The sequence below is a fragment of the Lepisma saccharinum genome, chromosome 1, assembly GCF_977018435.1.
Source record: "Lepisma saccharinum chromosome 1, izLepSacc3.1, whole genome shotgun sequence".
Taxonomy (NCBI): domain Eukaryota; kingdom Metazoa; phylum Arthropoda; class Insecta; order Zygentoma; family Lepismatidae; genus Lepisma; species Lepisma saccharinum.
This window is the reverse complement of record NC_139229.1, coordinates 44,145,274-44,167,663: the sequence shown is the minus strand read 5'-3', so window position 1 is coordinate 44,167,663 and position 22,390 is coordinate 44,145,274. Positions and strand designations below refer to the sequence as shown.

The window sequence follows — 22,390 nt, the reverse complement described above, 5'->3', positions numbered from 1 at the left end:
GGTTACAACAACAACTAAAAAATGAAAATTTTAGAAATGTTTTTTCTGCAAAAGTATTGTAGAAAATGGCTACCTAGCAGGGGTTTTTTCCCTAATGTTCAAAAAAAACATAACATTTTTGTTACAACAAGTAAAAATAACATAAATTTAATTTTTTGTAGAGAAAGAGCATGTCTTTGCAATAATTTTCCATATCGAAAACTTTTGGTTCCTTCATGCCCACATGCTGCAAATTCAGGTTTTCATAACCTAGTTTTTCCATGACAAATGTTATGCTACAAGTACATTATTAATTTTTTTTGAGCCTTTTAAAAATAATGTTGAATGCTGATGTATTTTTTTCTGAAATTTTCATTATTTCACTGAGCTTTTTGCAAAATTTCGAAGAGATCTGATCATTGGTTAAGGAGTAAAATGTAAATGTAAGCAAGGGTATCTTGTGTTGAGGGTCTCAAGAGTGACAGACAACACAGATCTAATGACATTTCGAAGTGCTGTAAAATGAGAACCGTTTGAGATAGTGAAAAAAATTAGGGAGTTTCTTTCAACCATAAGGGAAGGGTGTACACCAAATTTCCTCAAAATCTGAGTTGGTGAGTGACATGACCTCGTAAAAATGGTGTGGAATAACCTTTTTGTAAAGTGTTTTTTTATAAATTAAGTAATTGATCATTAAAAATATTTTATTTTAGGGGAGCCGGAAGCTCTTTGTATTTGCTGGCCAAAGAAGCAAAGAATACCTGAATGATTTCTTTACGTATAATGTTGATTCACATGAAGTGGAAGTAATATCAGATGGGAGCAAGAAGGAGTCTACTAACATTCCAGCTGCTGGATTTACACAGCGAGCTACAATTGATCCCGAACTAGATGAAATCTATGTTTTATCAGTAAGTTTTATACTTTCCTTGGAATAATGTTTTATTAGAGAATATAAATTTTTCACGTTGCCATACACTAATTGGTTTTCTAAATGTCAAAGCATGTTTCACTCTTGTTAGCTGATAAAATAATATGTCTCAGGGAACAATTGCCATTGTTGAGTACTTATTGTAGAACACAATAACTAAAAGGTGTCCCAACAAGAATACTGGTTTTGAATTTCACCATTGTCTTGTTATTGGGTTGGCGAATGAATTAGAATGTTACTGCAATATGGTTTCGAAATGGTTTTGGCCTCATTTGAATGGTGTGAATATTGAACACTTGTGGTTCCAGCAGGGTGGCACTACCTACGAGATGATTGCATTGCTGCACAACAAATTTCCGGGCTGAGTTCTTTCGCGCAATGGCAACCAGAACCGACCAGCGAGGTCATGTGACCTGACACCCTGCGACTTCTTCCTTTGGGTGTGTGTGAAATCTCTGTTTTATGAAAACAATCCCCGAACCCTACAAGAAATCAAGGAGGAAATTTGTCGTTTTATCAGCCAAATCAAGGATCAAGTCTATGTCTATCAATGTCTGTGAGAAATCAGTAATTTCATCAAAGAATAACTACATGCAGGGCACACAGGACAGATATTGCTTTTCATACTTAACTGGCAACATGTTCCCTTTGTAATGATGTAGAAATATACATTTTGTCAAATAAATACCGGAAATTGTTAATTTAAAAAGGCCGTGTAAAACTATGAACTTTTTTTGCTATTAGTTGTCACCAATGTACCTAATCGTCACATAGTTTTGGCGCAATCTGTCGACCAGTTTCTTTACAGCTGTTGGTTAAGTTAGGCAACCTCAAATGTGCTCTGCTATTTAGTAATGGATAAAAATATCGAACAAAGAGTTTGCCTCAAATTTTGTGTTGCCAACAAAATTTCTTGTGCTGAATCCTTGAAATGGAGAAGACCTACGGTGAGTCAACTTTATCAAAAACACGAGCATACGACTGTATAAAGCATTCATAGAAGGACAAGAAGTGGTTAAAGACTTGCCTCATTCCAGTCAACCTTCAATGTCTTCTACTGACGAAAACATCACCAAAGTGAAGGAAATGGTGATGGAAAATCGTCATTCAAGCTTAAGGGACATTGTTCAGGGTCTGGACTTGTCTGACGAATCTGTTCATACCATTTTAGTTGATGTTTTGGACATGAGACATGTTGAGTTCAATTTTCTTCAAAAAGAACACCGCAAACAGGTTGCTGAAGACATGCTTAAACAAGTCAAAAACTTAACGAATGTCATCAATCAAGGACTGTATTTGCCAGATATGGCCCCATGTGACATTTTTTTTGTTCCCCAAACTGAAATTACCACTTCATGGAAGACATTTTGCATCCATTGAAGCCATAAAACAAAATTTGCAGAAGGAACTGAAGGCATACCGGAAAGTGCCTATAAGAAGTGTTTTGACGACTGGATTATTTGTTGGCATAAGTGTATCGCATCAAATGGGGCCTATTTTGAAGGCGACAAAATAAATTTGGATGATTGAACCAATATTTTGTGTTTTATTGAACAATTCCTGGTTTTTTATTTGACAGAATGTGTCTTTTCATGGAAATAAAATAACTTTTTCACTTGATTAAATCAGGCATTCTTGTTGGGACACCCTTTATAACTTAGCACTTTTTCCTGAAAAAGAACCTTTCACTGTGCATTGCTTCTTGATTTTTAACATTATCTGACAAAAAGAAATATCAATTATAGGAATTTTAGTGTGCTCTAATGATTCAGTGACATCAACAGTTCTCTCCAGACTGTACAAATGATTATGATGTGTATTCTACAGGCAAAAAAGGTAAAGGTAAAGTGTTCCCCTGTGCATAGCAGCACGCCATGAAGGCGTATAGGGGGTGTGGGGGTAACGCCCCACACTTTCTTGATCCGGTCGTGAGTGGGGGTGATGTGATCAGCATCACGCCCCTGACCGCCTTTACCCCCCAGGGTTTCCCCCAGGTACCCATGTTATTCGACGCTGGGTAGGCGCCGGGGCCGCTTCCACCATTAGAAAAGTTCCCGGATTTGAACCGGCCGGGGATCGAACCCGGGACCTTGAGCATGGTAGTCAGACGCGTTACCAACTGAGCCACCGCGGCCATTCTACAGGCACATACAGTATAAAGAAATAAAATATAATATTCCATAGCAATATTCAGCAATAAGTTATTAGCATTGCATTTATATCGTTAAGAAAAAAGAAACATAATGCTAATCTAAGAATCTTACTCACATTGCTTTTTTTTAAATTGTTTTTATTATCCAAATGATTTTCTTGTGTGTTTTGCAGGGCCTAAGCAAAGACAAAGAGAAGAGAGATGATAATGTACAAAATTCCTTTTGGGTCTACTACATCAAACAGAATCAATGGTAGGTACAATGTATAAAGTTTTCACTGGCACTTGTGCCAGTTTTGTAATTAAATAAAATAACAATAGTACACAAAATTCACTAAAACAAGGCTGAGCCAATAGCAATACCAGTTCTCGTGGAATGGCAACATACAGTGGAACTGTGATTTTACGTTTTTCATGGGACCAAGCTGAAAAAACTTAAAATACAGGAAAATGTAAAATCGAGAAAAAATTATTAACATTTGACTATGTTGGGACCATCAAGATTGAATGTACTATAATGCAGGAAAATGTAAAATCCGGGAACGTAAAATCAGGGTTCACATGACAATATGCAGTCTTTTTAAGTGGTTTTTATTTTATATTCTTGCAATGTTTCATCCTAGTTTCCCAGAACTTTCTCAGAGAAATGTCGCAAAAAAAAAATACTTAAAATAACTGCATAATATTTTGCATTTATAAAAAGTGGGTAAAGATTTGCTTTAAGAATAACCTAATCACATGACAACTTTGTGTAAACTATGATACTTGGATTCTAAAAAATATTTTGGTTGTTAATTTGAACTGGTATTTTCCAATACCAATACCACTGCTATTTACCAATATATCTGCACCAGTTTCAGCTGAACCCTAAATGCTTTAACAGACTTCATATTGAATAACCCAAGTTAGATATGTAGTATTTCTTTTGAATAATCTCCAGTTTTAGTACAAAGTGTTCACATGAAACCTCCCTGATTTCAATTTATAATTGTGAGGAAACTATTTGACATAGAGCCTTGTGGTTTGCGACATTATGTAAAGCAACTCAAAAAGTATTTTTAGTTTTTTTTTTTTATGTGGTCTCCTTTCGTAACCTTCAAAATGTCTAGCCGATACTCGATCTCAACAGATGTGCACACTAGGATGTCAGGAGTGATGGAGTTGATGTCATTCTGAATTCTGCGGACAAAGACGTTCATGCAGCACCTTGTCAACTGTTAAGCGTCAGATGTTCAGCTCTCATGATGCTCTGTGAACTGACTTTAACGGGCTTCTCTCGAGGGCCTACCTGATCACCTCTACCGTTTCATCAGATGTGCGTTCTCTGCCAGAACCTGGCTGTCGGTTAACACTCCCAGTGGCTAGGAACTTGTCATACCAAGCCTTAATTGTCCTTACGTCTGGTGGCTTCCTTTCAAACGCAGTCTGAAATGGCTTTGGACTAAAATTAGCGATATCATTTCCACATATTACACCACACACTGCACTCTTTTATTGTGCTGTCATCATCGTTGCTAATCACTCAGCATGAAAAAAAAGGGGATAAAAGGAACTTTTTGAGTTGCTTTACATGCCGCCGTACACCACAAGGTTCTGTGACAAATACAATTGTAATTTGAAAACAGAGAGGTTTCATGTGGACACCCTGTATAACACCGTAACCTCCCAGACACTTATAACAGCATTACCAAAAAGAAGTCTTCGAGTTATTTATTCTGTGGCAGTTTCATTGTTCTTTTTCGAGTTTGAAAGTTATGGATCATGGAAAACCAGTCAATAATTTTATTCATCTTTTGTATTTAAATCATTAAACTGTTGAAACTTGCATTGCATTGAAGTATTGTGTACTTTAACAGGTCATGCATATATCGAAATGAAAATACAGGAGAACAATACTGGAACAGAATGCAACATATAGAACCTTGTCCAAGGTTTGCCCATCAGCTTGTTTATGACTATGTAAATAAGGTAAGAACATTTACATTTTGTAATTAGTTTTTTCCTCTCTTTTACTCCTTGTGCAATGTAAAGGTTTGCGTGCAGTTCTCAAGGAGATATGCAATAAGCACTTCATTGCCCCATGAAACCACAGTTGCAGTATATTTTACTCAATTACATTCTCTTGGACATTTCACTACAACCATTTATCCTACCACAACATTATTGTTCACACAACTGACAAAAACATGCAACATAAAATTTATCAGCTTGGACATTACCCTCAACTATTTTTATTCTACTAAACTTCTTTACACGTTGCAATTAAGAAGAGAACATGTTTTCTGGTCTTTCCATTGACTGTTTTTCCCCTCTTGTCTTTCCCCGTGATGAGAAAATAAATTTATGATCTTTTGATTAATGATTGATTGACTGAATTAAATTTTTTGGGTGTGTCGCCACATTATGCCATTTTGCACCCTTCAATGTATGGGGGGAAGTATCCCCTTATCTAAAATTCTTACTGAAAAATTTAAACAAGGGGTGTAAAAAGCTTCTTTGGAAAAATAAAAAGTGCAAGACAAACACACACATTGAAAAGTAAGAATCAACTAAAAGCTTTCTCACATATAGTGGAAGAGACCAACTCTTCACAAAAGCTAAAATATGTGATAAAACACTATTGACATCACTAAACAAGGATGACAAACAGTTGGGAAGATGAAAAGTCAGCCTGAGGATAACAAAAGCAGCACATTCAACAAGAATATTCTGAACACTTAAGCTTGATTCACATCTACACTCAAGTAACGCTCAGATCACCCTCCCCTCACTGTGCAGTCAAATGTTGTTAACATCTGGCGGTTCGGTCAAGGTTCGCTTCGATAACGCTCAGCTTGCACTTCAGTCACAATCATGTGGAAAGAATATTTGACTGGAGCGTGAGGGGGTGGAAATTGACTTTTCCGAAGCTTGATTGTTCATGTGAACATGGTTCAGTAACAGTCTTCAGTCCATTGCAGAGGATACGTAACCCAGTTTTGTGCGTAGACGATGAGCGGGCTGAAGTCAAGACCTATTAAAACACAGAGAAAGGCGAGTATAGATAAAATTGATTGATGGGGCAGTGCGCAAAAGAAACCCAAAATATTTTCCTCTCAATTCTGTTTGTAAAACATTGGTCAAAATATGCGATTTCATAAACCCGAGTAAAAGAAATTTAAGAGAAACACTGAAACAATCAAACTACAATTATAACCAATGAAAAGAATTCAATAGGGGACTAACCACAAATATGATCCGTGAGCACTAGTTGTGATGACCTTTATTGCATGAATTAAAATCCTTAAATCAAAAAGCTAACCTGTTGACGGTCAAATTTTTCCAGACAACAAAATTGTCATTTGTGTGTGTGTGTGTGCAAAGGGAAAGGAGGTATTGGTCAACCCTCTGCCAAGACAAAAAATCATTCTTGATATCTAGATTAGCTTGTTCTTCGTTTACGGAATACTAAACAAAAATTTTCCGTTTTTTTTTTTTAGTCGAGGAAGACGACTTTTCACATGATGTGCGTAACAATTGGGTCCTTGAAACTAGGCTTAGAACCTGATGTTTATCTGCCACATGTTGTGTCGGAAACTTTCTGATAAAAGAAATGGTCAACAATGTTGATATGAAACAGTGAGGCCCAAAATATTCGTGGCAAACCTAGTCTGACAAAGTAGTGTTTACTACTGTTGACATTTGCAGTTTTGTACATTGTAGCTGCAAATAAATGTTTGCCAATTTCAAACCGAAAGTATATCAATAAACAGTATTATATTTTAATAGCTGAAACCCATGGCTGAGTGGTCCCGGGTTTGAATCCCGGACTGGGCATGAGTGTTTGTGAGTGTCCATTCATCAATTTCATGGTATCATTACTCATCCTCATCTTCGCAAATTAGCCAAAAGTGGAACAAAAAGCGAAGTAAAATAATCTAAATTAATCAATCTGTGGCCGAGTGGTTAGCACAACGTGCTACGATGCCAGGTTCTCCGAATTCGAATTCTGGCCTGGGCATAGATGTTCTTTGTGATTATATGATTCGACACATCACAACGCATCCTCATCCTCACAATTAGTCAAAACTGGCAGAAAAGCGAAGTAAATGAACCAAATCAATCAATTCCCGTTTTTGTAATTCTTTTTCTTCTTTATTTTCTTCGAATTAATTCCAATGCTCTAACAGATATGTCCGTCGTTGAAAATCTCTTAAACAATGTAGTTAGCATAATGGGCAGGCTTTTTATACAGAAAAACCGGTGTACTCTGTGAAGAAACCAACACCAGACTCACGTTGATCATACCTTAACCAGAGCGATGCTTGACCTCTAGTGTGGATACCCCTTAACCGTGAGGGGATCCTGACCTGAGTGTTGCTTGAGCGTAAATGTGAATCAAGCCTTACAGTGACATTACAGACGCGACACACAGAAGGATCCAGCCCTTGTGTTAGCTGTGTCCAGTACGCAGTTGAATAAGAAAAACTTATTCTCAACAAGAAGGATGGAACGAGAATGCCATGCACCTATGGTGGGCTTAACAGCATAAAGCTTGTTCCCCAGTACCGCATCCCTCTCCTCTCCATTGTAATAATCTCTCCTGTGCCTACACCCTTGCAGTCCTATACTATTTTTTCTCCATATAATTGTGCTATTTTTAACTCTATCTTAGGATGCTTACAGGTATTTGTAGTAAGGCCTATGAAGCCTGCTGCTTTGATTTTTACTTTGTTTTCTATGTAGATGGAACACAAAATTTTACCTTTTTCCTATTTTTATGTATATAAACATAATTCACATGAACTCCTTAATTAATATTTACACCCACATGACTGCAATAGCTCTTTTCTTGTAAAAACTGTGTATTTAGATATTTACTTTATACAACCAGAATATATGAATTTCACTGTAATAAAGTATTCATAAAATAATAACAAAAATGGCACGGTTTTGCGTGCAACATCTGTCAGAAAAGTTTCAAACCCAAGAAATGGGTGTTATTCAGTCACCTGATATGTGTTCTGAATAGTCATGGCCTTAAAATGTTTCTATGTAAACTCACTAGGTGGCAGGGCTGAACTTAGCAACCCACTATTCGGCTTGTCGGCACGTTTAGTTAGAAGTTACACAAGTGAAGTGATGGATATGGATTCTGAGCAGAGAGTTGACATTAAGTTCTGTGTTAAGCTAGTAACCCTAGTGAAAGATGGAATATGATATAGCATGTATATGGTGTCAAGGCATTATCGAGAAGCCATGTCTTTGAATGGCACAAGAGATTTCGGGAGGGCAGATGATTCCTGAGTGACAAAGACACTGTTCATCGCATTTTTTGATGCTAATTTGATGCTAAAGGTTTGGTTTTGATTGGGTTGCTGCTTTAAGTCCACTTTATGCACAGTAAGGCTAATTGGGACGGGACCTACAGTTTAAAGTGGGATTCGAACCACTATGTGCCTCCACTGGGAATCAAACCTAGGACCCCTTGACTAAAGGTTTGGTGCACCATGAATATATGCCTGAAGGACAAACAATAAACCAAAACGTTTATATTGACGTTCTGAAAGGTTTGCGTGAAGCAATTTGGCGGCGCTGTCCTGATTTGTGGTCACCTGAGCAGTGGTTCTTATTGCAGGACAATGCAAGGCCCCATGCTGCTTTATCAGTCAAGAATATCTGACCAAGCAGCGTATGTATCCCTGCTCTATCACATCCCCCATATTCACTTGAACTGTCACTGTGTGGTTATTTTTTTTTATTTTTAATTTGTTGTTTCCCCGTGTGAAAACAGCTGAAAGGGAAGTGTCATGAAGACGTTGCAGCAATCCAAGACCTAGTACCATTAGTTCGTAAGTTGAATAAATTATTGTTTACGAGCTCAGTCCTGGAACTTTTCTGACAAAGGTTGTATATTACAGAGAGTTTTGTAGAAATGTCAGATTAGTAAAATTATCTGTCAGCAATACACTGATTTGTCCACATAGGGACAAAGTAGACAAAAATGTACCTTAGTACACACTCAGTAGATGCCATTCTTATGATGGTGTTGTATTTCAGACACATTACTTGTTCGGTGGAAATCCAGGTAAAGCAAGTTTGCCTAAACTTCGCCTAGATGACTTCTGGCAACTCCAGTTGTGTCGCCCAACCCGTGCACAGTTGCTGCAAAGATGCAAACTTATGATTCGAAAACACAGGTATGTAAGCTTCTTAACTCAAATAGACATTACTGCTGGATTAAAAATTATAGATACTCAAGCTTGGACTCCAATTAAAAATTAACAAGTAGATGTACGTAAATACGAGTTACATCAAAATTTAGCTTCTTCAATTCTGCGTTAATCTATGCTAACCAAATCTTTTCGAGTATGCCTTCAATTTTTTATCGTCGTGTGATCAATAAAAGTGCAGTTTTTTTTTCAGTTTTCCAAATGATTGCTCTCTTTGAAATTCTATAAATAAAAGATAGGTTGTCCGATCATGAAGACGTTTTAGTGCCGTGCAGACAGAATGATTTTAAACACAATTCTTAATTTTAAATTTTTTTGTAATTTGTCAAAAGAAAGGTTCTTATCAATTTTGAAACAACTTTTTTTTGGTATTGTATAGTGCTACAAATGCAATATTTGTCTTGTTTTGAAGATCTTTGCATCAGTTTTAAAAATCCATTATCATTGTAAATTCATATTGCAAAACCAATTTTATACTCAACGGAGTAAAGATGTACATGGAACGTGGCGATACTGCACGATAGCCCGCAGTTTCCATGGTTCAATGGACAGCGCTTTTATTTATGGAATTTCAAAGAGAGTGATCATTTGCAAAACTAAAGAAGATGGCACTTTTTTTTATCTCAGGACGATGGAAAATAGAAGTCGTACTGGAAAAGAATTTGGTTAGCAAAGATTAATGCAGAATTGAATAAGCTAAATTTTGACATAACTCATATTTATATAGGTGTACTGGTTAATTTTTAATTGGAGTATAAACTCAAGGTGCTATAATGTTTAATCCAACAGTAGAATAGGAGCTGTTATGAAGAAGTTAGATATGAATGGCTGTAAGTTATGTTATCTGTTTCTTTTGCTCTTACAAGTTGCATTTAACATTTCATAATTTTACTCCATGTCTTCAAAAATATTTACTAGGAGCAATTGAAGTTTTTTTTGTTCATTCTTATCAAAGTCATAGAAATGAATATGAAATCAAAATTGTGTGAAGGCATCACTTCATTGTGAAACATTCCATGTCTAAAAATGCATTCAACTGAAGCTTAACTTGATAAGGCAACCAAGGAAGTTCTGTCGGTTTCTGATAGTGACAAACTTTATGCCAACGTTAAACAGATAAGATGGTGGTCAGTTGTTGGTACGCATATCCCTTTCAGTCCAAACATTTTCCTTATTTATATTAATTTCACTTATATATAGGATTGTTGATGTCTGAAGTATGTTTAATATTTAAACATTTTTTTTTGTTTATATGAAGCCATGTGTATGAGTTTGAATAAAATGTGTTTCAATGTAATTGTCAAAATGATAACAATGACGGCTAGGACTGAGTCGATACCACTTTGAATCGATACCAACGCCGATGCTCTCACTGATTCCCACCGATACTGATACCTATACTTGAAAGTTGGAATAATTAAAAGTTGTTCAAAATATTAATTAGCGCGTGTGTAAGTATTCCACTCGAATTATATGAACTATTTACCAAGAGATTTGCTTGAAAATATTCAAGAATTACATCAGAATATTAAACTGCATGTTATGTTATAAACAAAAATCATTTTTCACACAAAACTGGTGCAAAGTAAAAATAAATTTTTGCGGAGTCAGTGAAAGATCAAAATCCCAGAAAAGTATCTGTCAGTATTGGTAAATAAATTCGAACTTATAGTTTCCAGTACCGATACCACTGGTATCGGTATCGGCATGGCCCTATTGGTGACATGGTGACTTAAATTTTATGTGCACATTCATGTGCAAGGTTACACATTCAAGCAGGCTTATGTTCGGTGCAGTTCAACGTGAATGTCAGTGAGGACAGGTGAATGGGAAAGGGGGGGGGGGGTATTTATGCTGTAAGTCTGAACTTGGAACAAATGTGACAGCAGAGGGGAAGAAAATATGCCACACTTTCAGCAGCTATAACGTGTTCACGGTAAAAGTATGGGACCAGAATTTGTGAATGACTAAGCAGAAAATGAGAGGTCAACCGTGACAGGGGGCCACAAGGGCTAAATAAAAGGGAAAAAGGAAACACTCACCAGACAGTAGAAAGACTCAAATATTCGTGGCAGAAGAAAAGGTGGAAATGGAAGTCAGAGACCTGCAGAGTTTTCAGGACTGAATCGAATATGTAAAGTATGAAAAAGACACTGTTCTGTCACCAGGTTCGTCGAAAATTGTGATTGGCAGGGTGATGTGGGGCAATTGATATATGTAGGACTGAGCTGATACCACTTTAAACTGATACACATTCTGATGCTTGTAACAGTTAAAAGTTGCTCAAAATATTTATTAATAATAGTGAGTGAGTATTCCGCTCCAGTTATAATCAGTATATATCCATCAATTTACCAGAATTTTGCTTAAAATATTCAAGAATTACATCAGAATAGTAAAATAACTGCAGCAAATCACAAAATACAGTTTTTGCACAATCAAAATTTTGAATTTTTCATAGTTTCCATGATAATTACAGTCTGCCAATCCCGTGAAATACCGAAATGCCAGAAAAGTGCAGTAAAACCTCGTTAATCTGGACTAAAGGGGGGAATAAGTTGACCTGTTTAACGAAAGTCCGGATTAACTGAAATAACCTAAAAGGACAGTAGAAAGTGCATTAAAACTCCATTTATAGCAACAAAACACATTTATTATGGCGTATTTAAAGGGCATAGGCCTAAATACACTATACAGTACAGTACAAAGTCTGCAGGAAACAGAATTTTTATCAGTGGTTGACATCCTTTTCTTTGGGAAGTTCTCTTGTTGACTTCTAGCCACATTTAAAACTTTGCATTCTGCTTTTTTTTTTCTGCCTGTCCAGATTAAGCGAAGTCCAGCTTATCGGGGTCCGGATTAACGAGGTTTCACTGTATCAGCTAGTTTCGGTAAAGAAAGGTCCCACATGAAGCAAATCTTTTACTTGAACTTCGACGAAGCATCTTAGTATTCATGTACGAAATAGAAATTAGGATTTTGCTAACTTCAATGAAACTCGGACGTCATTATTTAACATTTCTATATATTTTATCACTTATTGATGTACTGCCTTTTGTTTTTCGTTGCTATGCTCAAAATAAGTATAGAAATTTATACATCGCAATTTCACATTATCGATAATTAATTATACATCTTATTAATTCAACAACGTTTTGGAACATAACAAAATAGTAATTGATAACAACCTAAATATCATAATGCATGTTAAACACAAAAGTAAACAATAAATAATAAATGAAATAAATGAACATCTTTGGGTCAGTCACAATATGCACCCCTTCCGGGTGAAAATTTTCGACTTATTTAAGTTCTGTAAATATCGAAAATTTTACATTTAGTTACAAACTTGTGAACACTGCATTTTTAAATTACAACATAAATTATATTTTTTTTCAAACAATATTAATTCAGTTCACTATGATCTCCGTGAATCAAACTTGACTGACATATTCTTCATTTTGTTTTAGTTGCATGTATTCAGTATATTAAATGAATAAACAATATTATTGACTATGCAAATATCCAACATTTTTCATTGTAGAAGTGTCCATAGTTACCTTAACCTAACTACATTCAAGAATTATTTAGGCAAATTTAAGCAACTCTGTTTTCCTGTCGGCTGAACAATTAAACTTCTTTACATTAGACAAATTTTGCTTATTTACAGATTTTTTTCCATCTAGAGACATAAGTTCCACATAATTGTTCTTAACATTTTTAACTAAGTAAGGACCCAACCATAAATCCAGAAATTTGTGAATTTTCTTATTAAGAAAGCTGCTCTTCTCGTGGTTTTTAACAAGAACAATATTGTTGACTGCGATTGTGATACTCCTTCCATCCTCTTTCTTCGTTTTGGTTATAGCCCTTTTCTTCATTCTTGTTTTTGCCATTAGACATTTATTCTGCCATGTCACCTTCTCCAGTTCAGATGGCCAATTAATTTGATGAAATACTGTATTCTTGACATTATCATGAAGAAACAATTCATTCGGCGTAAATTCTGTAACCTCAGATACCGAACTGTTTAAAAGTCCAATGATTACACTTAAGTGTTTAAACCACTGCTGATGATTATCCTTTGTGTATAGTCTTAGTAGCCTGATTATTTCCTTATTGTATCGCTCAATTGGGTTGGCGAAAGGTGAATACATTGATGTTGTAACATGTTTTATTTCATTCGATTCTACAAAACTCTTCCATTCAACTGATCGAAATTGAGATCCATTGTCAGACAAAATTACTTTAGAAAGTGGATAGTGATAGAAATATTGCAGTTGGAACGTATTTATAATTTCCTTGGTTGTAGCTTTTCTCAAAGGGTAAGCCATTATAAATTTCAACATAACGTCCACAATTGTTAAAATAAAGCTGTGTCCTTGTGACTTCGGTAAAGGTCCAATAAGGTCTATAGAAAGCATACTGTGAGGGGTTGTAGTATGTACATGCGAAAGTTCTTTATCAATTTTTAAGACTGCCTGCTTAGTCTTTGCACATGTTAAGCAGTTTCTGAGATATTCCTTAATAGTATCTTTCATTTTTGGCCAATAAAAATTATCTTTGCATTTATTATGAACCTTAAAATATCCAAAATGTCCTTGCTTATCGTGAAGCCGATGTAGAATTTTAGGTACCAACTCCCTTGGAACTACGAGTTTCCACTTATCGTCTGGAAAGTGCTTCAGAAATAGAAGACCGTCATGGAATGTGTAAATCTCTTTGGATCCTTTCGGAGTATTGCCTTCCTTTAAATGCCGTATAATTTCAGAACAGTATAGATCCAGTCTTTGACTCTCCTTCCAAAAGTCAACTGTGTCCTCATCAACAATATCTAGATTCAAATAATTAATGTATAATTCATTGATAAGAGGAACGCCTGTAGATAAATCAGGGTACCTACTAAGAGTATCGGCAGCTTGGTTACAAGTTCCAGGTATATGATGCACAGAATAATCAAATCCTTGTAGTTTTAAGGACCATCTGTTTAGTCTCTGATTTAATGACTTCGCAGACTCCAGCCATGATAATGATTTGTGATCAGTATACAAATGAACTTTGGTTCCAGCAACATATATATAAAATTTTTCAAAAGCAAAAAGAATTGCCAAACATTCGATCTCGTGCGTACTGTAAGTCACCTCATTACCGCGAAGAACTCTGCTTGCATATTGTATAATCTTGAGATCCTCTCCTGAAGTGTCGCCATTTTGCCATAAAACCGCACCGATCCCCTTCTTCGAGCCATCTACATTTATGTTGAAAGGTTTTGAAAAATCAGGTTGTGTTAAACCCTCAGGAGATATAACTAACTCACGTAACTTCTCAAATGCCTGTGAATGCAATTCCTTCCACATCCAAGGAACATCAGATTTCAGAAGTTCATAAAGTGGCTGAGCAGTTTCTACAAATTTATTTATAAATTTTCGTCTCCAGTTGACCAAGTCAAGGAATTTACGAAGAGCTCTTTTGTTATTAGGTGTCGGAAAATTTATTATTGCAGAATTCTTGCTTGGATCAACTTTAATTTGGCTTCCAGAAACTATATGGCCAAGAAAAGAAATTTCCTTACATGAAAATTTACACTTCGAAAACTTAATTGACATATTAGCCTCCTTGAGTTTCTGAATAACAGCTTCTATATGCCGTAAATGTTCCTGCCAAGTTTTACTGAAGATCAAGAGGTCATCCAAGTAGCAAACAACATAATCATCAAATTCCCTTGTGAATATCTTATTCATTCTGTCTTGGAAAACAGAAACTGCAGACTTTATACCAAAAGGAAGATATCGAAAAAGATACTGTCTTCCACGATATGAGAAAGCAGTATAAATATATGAATCCGGACTTAACGGGATCTGAAAATATCCACAAGATAAGTCAATAAAAGAAAAATACTGCGCTCCTAAAAAGTGTTGCAACATTTCATTGATTGGTTCCACTCTAACTTGCAGACTAATAACATGCTTATTTAAATTCCTAAAATCCACAACTGGCCTCCACAGACCCCCTTGTTTCGGGACTATGTGCAAAGGATTTAAATATGGCGAAGATTCCTGGTAAATTATGTCCCAACTTTCCCATTTGGCGAGTTCTTCTTCCAAAGGTTTTCTTCTAGCAATCGGTATGGGATATGGTGCAGTAGATACAGGAATTTCAGTATCCAATTGTATTTTATATGCCTCTACATTTGCATGTCTTGGTCTACCGGAAAATTGGTTATGGTACATCCCATAAAAGTGAAAGTAAATCTTCTTTTTGAACTTCAATTATGTCATTTATTTCAAAAACTTTCTTGTGAATATCACTCTTAGAAGGCATGTATTTAGATTCGATATCTAATACAGGCACATAATTTAACAATCCACAAGATTTCAATTTATTTTCTTTGGATTGAGGTTCATTCTTAATCATAGAGGTACATTGTTCGTCACATTTAGAGTGTAACAAATTAGAATATTCATTGTTTAATGTCGCACAAATTTACTTACCTGAAGAGCTTACTAAACTTATGTGCTGTGTTCTGAGATCTACTATAGCCTTATACTTTCGTAAAAATGGAACTCCCAAAATAACATCAGCGTTAAGTTCCTTTAGAATAAAGAATTCCATAGGAAAATATTCATCATCAATTTGAAGGCTTATCGTTTTGCAACCAGCAATCTTGCACCTTTTACTTCCAACAAATCAAGACAATCTAATATCTTCAACCTTGTCTAATCTAAGATTACCAATCAATGATGTTATTTTGCACCAAACTTCGTAATTTAAAACATTTGCTTGACTTCTAGAGTCTATTATACAAGTAATAGGTAATTTACATATGAGTCCATGTATGATTGGAACTTCCGTCACAGGAATAGGAACACCATCCTCATTAAAAGTCCAGTCGGGTTCATCGTCGAACCATTCTAACAGAAAGTTTATTTCAAACGTTTTGAAAGATGAACTCGCATTATTTACATTATTATGACCTTCTTCACTAACACTATCATCATTCGAACGTTGCCTCTTAACAGGACAGCAGAGGGACTGAGGCACTTCCTTCTGCGCAACTAATTTAAAGATGCTGAGTTAGGAATTTGTTGCTGTATCGATCCTTGTACTTGATCTATTCGCGAAGTATTTTGTTCACGTGCCATTCTTGTAGAATCAGAATTAATTTGTGATACCAAACCTGCAGCTTCAGGTTGAGAATTTAATGAATTTGAATTTGCAGGAAAACTCTGATATGGCATTATTATTATTATTAGCACTGCGATTTGCATTCCTGTAATAGAATCGCGATTGATTTAGCAAATTTTCATCATTAAATTGTCCTGTAGCTGAACGATAATTATCTTGCCTGTAATTATTTCGGAATTGTCCTCCGTTTCTAGATCTCAAGCCATTATAATTGTTTCGTGCAGTAAAATTTCCATGATGTCCATAATTATTAGAGGTTCGCCTAAAATTGTTGAAATATCGACCTCGAAGATTGTTTTCCTGCCGATTTTCGTAACCTTGATTGATAACAGCATTGGCTTCTAACTCACTACTAGTTGGAGTCTGAGTACAAACACTAGTGGTCTTCGAACGTCGAACATTAACTTGCCACACATTTAACTTGCCTCTATTTTGTTCAGAGTTCTTAAAAATCTTTGGAATATTTTCACATTCGTGGTCTTCATTAGGAAGAACAACAAGCCCCTTTCTACTAAATTTTATTACATCTATTCTTCTTAACATGCTAGTTAGTTGATCTACTGAACGAATTTCGTGACAAGTAATGTGATTGGCAATATTATCAGGTAATTGGCTAAGTATTAACTGCGTAACATCTATATCTTGAGGATTTTCAACCAAATTACAATAACTGGAGTGAGTTTTTAAAGCAAAAGTCTCTAAACTGCCATGTACACTGGGATCGTATTTGCGATTCCTCAATACAGAAAGTTGTGATTGGATAACTTCCGAAAAAGCAAACTGATTAATGAATTCTTGTACAAACTGATCATAAGAATTAAAATAATATTTATGAGTCCGAAACCAATAACCAGCTCTTCCAATGAAGCATTGTTGAATACTTTGCAGTTTCATTTCTGTTGGCACTCCTACAACATTTAATATGTTATCCAGCTGTTCAATATATTCTCTCGCTGATTGTTGCTCTATCTTTCCCGAGAACTTAGGCAATTGAGATAATTCACTTAATTTTAAACGTCCACATCTTGCATTTCCTTCTCCATTGCATGTATTTCTAGTTATAGGATGATCACTTCTTCCTCTCGAACTATATGGTCGATTATAGCAAATATGAGTTGCTCCGTTTATCCCTGTGTTACTACAGTTATGCAATCTCGAACCATTTACAGAAGAATGAGGATCATCGTGATTGTTCGAAACTGAACATGGTACACTTGCATCACGATAGATATTACTAACACAATCATTTTGTGGGTTAGGTTCTGATATTTGTGGGTTAAAGTCACACCACATACAAGGAGAATTAACGCTTTGATCCAGATGACAATGTGGATTATTATGTACATTACTAACATTGTCATTATTAGATGTAAACACAGAACTAGAAGTAGGATGTGCATTTGTACCAAACAGTTGATAGCAAGCATCAGTGTAGTTATATTTCTCAGCATTTAACTCTCGTTTTTGGAATAAACCTTCTGTGTCGTCACATCGAAATTTCTTTACGGAAGTTTCTTCAGAGGTAGGTCTTACAGATTTATTATACTTGTGCTTCCAACGGACATGTTTACGTGCACTACTGTTTATAATATTCTTCTTACCAGAAACTATCCTAGAAGAATCATCTGATATGTCACCAGACGAAGTACTGAGTCCAACATCATGCTTGGATCTTCCATTGTGACATGTATTAGATTCTGTATTATCCAGAACAATTGATTTTGTTCTACTTTTACTATTTGTAACAACAGAATTACGAGCATTAGAATTAACTTTGGCTGTTAAGGCGAAGAGGGACAATTACGCACCAGGCATGCATTTTTTCCAATATCGTCGGAATGAGCAATGCTACTAAAAAGATCTCCGGCAGAAATGAAGAGTATGAATTTCTCCCCATGTGGCAAGTGGAAGCGGTTTCCTAAATTGATTATTAAGCCTTATACTATTTTTGAAAAATATGATGAATTATTATTTACCTAATCCCATGTATTCCTTATGGGACATCAACTTCAACTTCAAGTTACGGCTCATCAAATGGGAGTTTCGACTTTTCCTACTGCTATGACATAGTTCTACGTGTCCTTTTTCCGTCCATGTACTTTTCTACGTCATCGGATGTTTGATATTCCCGAGAGAACGAATAAAATAATGGTCCCATAAGCCTAGTGCATTTCTCCTTGCCTCCTACGGCCATCCTGGCAGTGTTGCCAAACCTGATGTGCATAATAGAGCTAAATTTCACCATTAATATAGCTAAAGAGGACTTTCAAGGAGCTAGATTAACAAAGGCTGCATAAAGTGCCTACTAGGGTAATTTTAGTTGTCAGAGGGGTAAGGGTGCTGCTATTACCGTTAGCTTTAAAGTGATGGCAATTTATTCTTTCTTAGTTTTCACCGCCTAGATTTGGCGGCATCACCCATCTCAATAATCCAATGATGTTAATATAAAATCGAAAATAAAGGGTTCCCGGATAACAAAATTGTCATCTTCATCTTAGCCACAGCGCTATATATAAAAATACATGGGGAGGAAACAAAAGGTGGGTGACGCAGCCTATAGCTATACGAATATCACGTCACGTGCAAAATGTACACTCATGGCAAAAGTTGGTATTTTTGGGCCGGAGTCAGTGGTGGCATCATGGTGGGACAGAGGGCGGGTGCCACGGTTCACAGTCAAACGAGTGCACGAAAGAGCCAGATTTTGCTCCAAGAGAGCGAAGTTGGCAACAGTGATCAGCAGCTGCCCCAGCGAGAAAGACCAAGGGGAAATTGTCCCTCCTCGCCTTAAATATTTGCCATCAGATTGAAGGTTTTTGTTACCTTGTTCCATACCTTCAATTCGGGAATTAAACTGTTGGAACTTTTCTGTACAATCAGAAATATGCTTATGTACATCAGCATTAACATCGCTTTTACTTTCTAAAATAGTGACTCTAGATATAAGATCAACTATATTAGCAGAGCAGTCATTACAATTTGAATTGAGATTATCTAAACGTTGATCATAATCAAGAACGTGTTCTTTCAATGATAATTGCACATTTTCAAATTCAGATAGTTTGACATCAACATTACGACATTTATTATCAAACACAGATTCAAGACTTGTAGTTGATTGTAAACATGCCATAGTAACCGCATCTATTTTGTCCTTAAATTCAGACATTAAAATATTGAGCCGATTGTTAACGTGACTAATATCATGATTAACAGCTTCAAATTTAACATCAAGCTGTGAAGATAACTGTGTATGTGTACTAGATAATTCAGCTTGTTTTAAGGATATAACGTCGAGTTTAACCTGAATATTTTCATTAGACAGATTTAATTCTGATCTAAGTTCTTGGTTAGACTGTTCAAACTGAGTCCTAAGTTCTTGATTAGACTGCTTAAGTTCTTGGTTAGACTGTTCAAACTACGTGAATGTCTAGACTTAGTTTCTTTAGTTTTATCTGCCATGACTGCACAGAATAATAATAAACATAAAAAAAATATTTAGGGTCACCAATTTTGCCTTCGCAACATGTTCAACAAATTGCAACTCGAAGACAAAATAAAATTTTAAAAGTCTGTAACAACCATTGCGCAAACCTCAAACCACGCATCAGAAGATTGTCCTTTTCTTCTTGAATCCTGGCTGTAGGTGCCAAATTATTGAAGCAAACCTTTTACTTGAACTTCAATGAAGCATCTTAGTATTCATGTACGAAATAGAAATTAGGATTTTGCTAACTTCAATGAAACTCGGACGTCATTATTTAACATTTCTATATATTTTATCACTTATTGATCTACTGTCTTTTGTTTTTCATTGCTATGCTCAAAATAAGTATAGAAATTTATACATCGCAATTTCACATTATCAATAATTAATTATACATCTTATTAATTCAACAACGTTTTGGAACATAACAAAATAGTAATTGATAACAACCTAAATATCATAATGCATGTTAAACACAAAATTAAACAATAAATAATAAATGAAATAAATGAACATCTTTGGGTCAGTCACACACACCATGGCCACGCGATATAAGCTTTGGGTTCCTGTTACGTGATACACACAGGTTCGAGTCTCCTGAAAGAACCATAACAACTTTTCTCCTGAGATTTCAACCTGTGCATGGAACCAGTGGCCACCCACCATCATGAGTAAATTGACGAACTATGAATGAGTAGTGTAACTTGTTCATGGAAACCTACAACACCGACTGGGAGTTCGTCATGATCACACATCACCCTGTAACTGATTGGATGATCTCCCACTTGCCGAAGCTTAAGTGAGGTGGACAGTCGGTAGGTATACCCTGGCCCTGACAGGCTGTTGTACCACAGATTATTTATTTTTATCAGTACATGAAATCCAAACAATAGTTTTTCTTGTATGCTTGCATTCTAGAATTATTTCTCTTATAGTCTACGGTTATTACAAGCATAAAACACAGTTTTTCATTGTGAGCGTGTGTTCTTCTGAAACGTCACAACGAAAAACTGTGTTTTTATGCTTGTAATAACCGTAGACTACAAGAGAAATAATAGTTTCCAATACCGATATCACTTGTATCTGCCAATACTCATATATCATCATCAGCTCAACCCTAGACATACAACCTTCAATATCTCAGATCTAAATGAAGCAACAAATACATATGCAATTTTCTGTTTCTATAAAGTATCAATTTCATTCTAAAAAGACTTGCCTGATTGGTCTAATACAATTATAAACATGAGGGCTATTCAGAATTCAACTTCCGATTGGCTCGTAAAAAAGGCGAATACATAATCGAAGCGACATAAGGCATGTGCAGTAGCCAGCAGTAATGTGTAATTGCACTCCACACACAACCGCAGTCCATTTGCTTCAACAGTGTGTGAGTAGGAAATGACGAACATGGACACTCGTATTACTGCTCCCACCAGTTGTGAGGTGCATGGTGTGACCCAATTCCTTCAAGTAGAGGGAGTCAATGCAGCTGAAATTTATCGTCGATTGTGTCCTGGAAATTTGAGGAAATTCCTCAGAGAGTTGTGAAATTATGAAAGGACTGAAAATGTTAAATCAAGGTTTTACTGTGTACAGTGAATAACCGTCATTTCTAAATAAATTACTTCTTGCAACGATACTTCACACTGAATATATATTGTACGCGAAGGATGAGCAGACTAACACAATTTTAGAATTAAATTGCAAGTCCTCAGCGCTCAACTGGGTTTCATAATGTTATTATACTTACATTGCAAGATTTAAGCAACACAACTCAACTTCCAAAATATTATTTCACTTTATAACATTTGATATAAACTCATTTTTCGATTTTTAACACAAGACATTTTTAATTCAATCTTCTTACATATATAACAAAAACGAATCGGAATCAACAACTTAAAACAAATATCGACAATGATACAGCGTTCTTAATCTCAATAGTTCCCTGTTAATTTTATAAACTTGTACGCAATCGAAATAAAGTAAATATTGGTTATTTGTGAATGTAGAAGACAGTCACATAGTCCCCCCACTCTGTATAGAAAACTACTCGAGGGATCAAACATTTTATGATCACCCTGTATGTTATCTAAAATGTGCAGATCACAAGGAGTTTTCTCAAGACATAAAAATTATGGGTCAAATTATGAGGCATATATAATTCACACATACGTGAAACAATACTTAGTAGTAGCCTTGCGGAACCCAATCTCCTTGTTGGCTAAACTACTTAATATAAATAAAATACAATATGTACAGTCATAACACGACTCATCAGTACATTCATTATTGAATTATTACACATTCAGTAAACAACTTGCCTCAAACTATCATTATTTGATCCCTATATATAACTTCATTAATATTATTTACCTGAACAAAGCTGATCTCTGCATAACATTTAGATATACATACGACAAGCTTACTAATAAATACTA

At 35.6% G+C, this 22,390-nt stretch overlaps 1 protein-coding gene across 2 annotated transcripts in view; it reads left to right on the top strand.

Annotated features, from left to right (window-relative positions):
- Positions 1 to 22,390, top strand: part of muskelin (muskelin 1) — a 103,967-nt gene that overhangs the window by 69,559 nt on the left and 12,018 nt on the right. For both annotated transcript variants that reach the window (XR_014442399.1, XM_083131287.1), the window contains exons 10-13: positions 693 to 890; positions 3,236 to 3,315; positions 4,919 to 5,030; positions 9,102 to 9,241. Coding sequence is in view for 1 of the 2 variants with exons in the window: in XM_083131287.1 (XP_082987413.1) it covers positions 693 to 890; positions 3,236 to 3,315; positions 4,919 to 5,030; positions 9,102 to 9,241 (530 nt within the window). In the remaining variant the exon portion in view is untranslated. The remainder of the gene's footprint in view (positions 1 to 692; positions 891 to 3,235; positions 3,316 to 4,918; positions 5,031 to 9,101; positions 9,242 to 22,390) is intronic.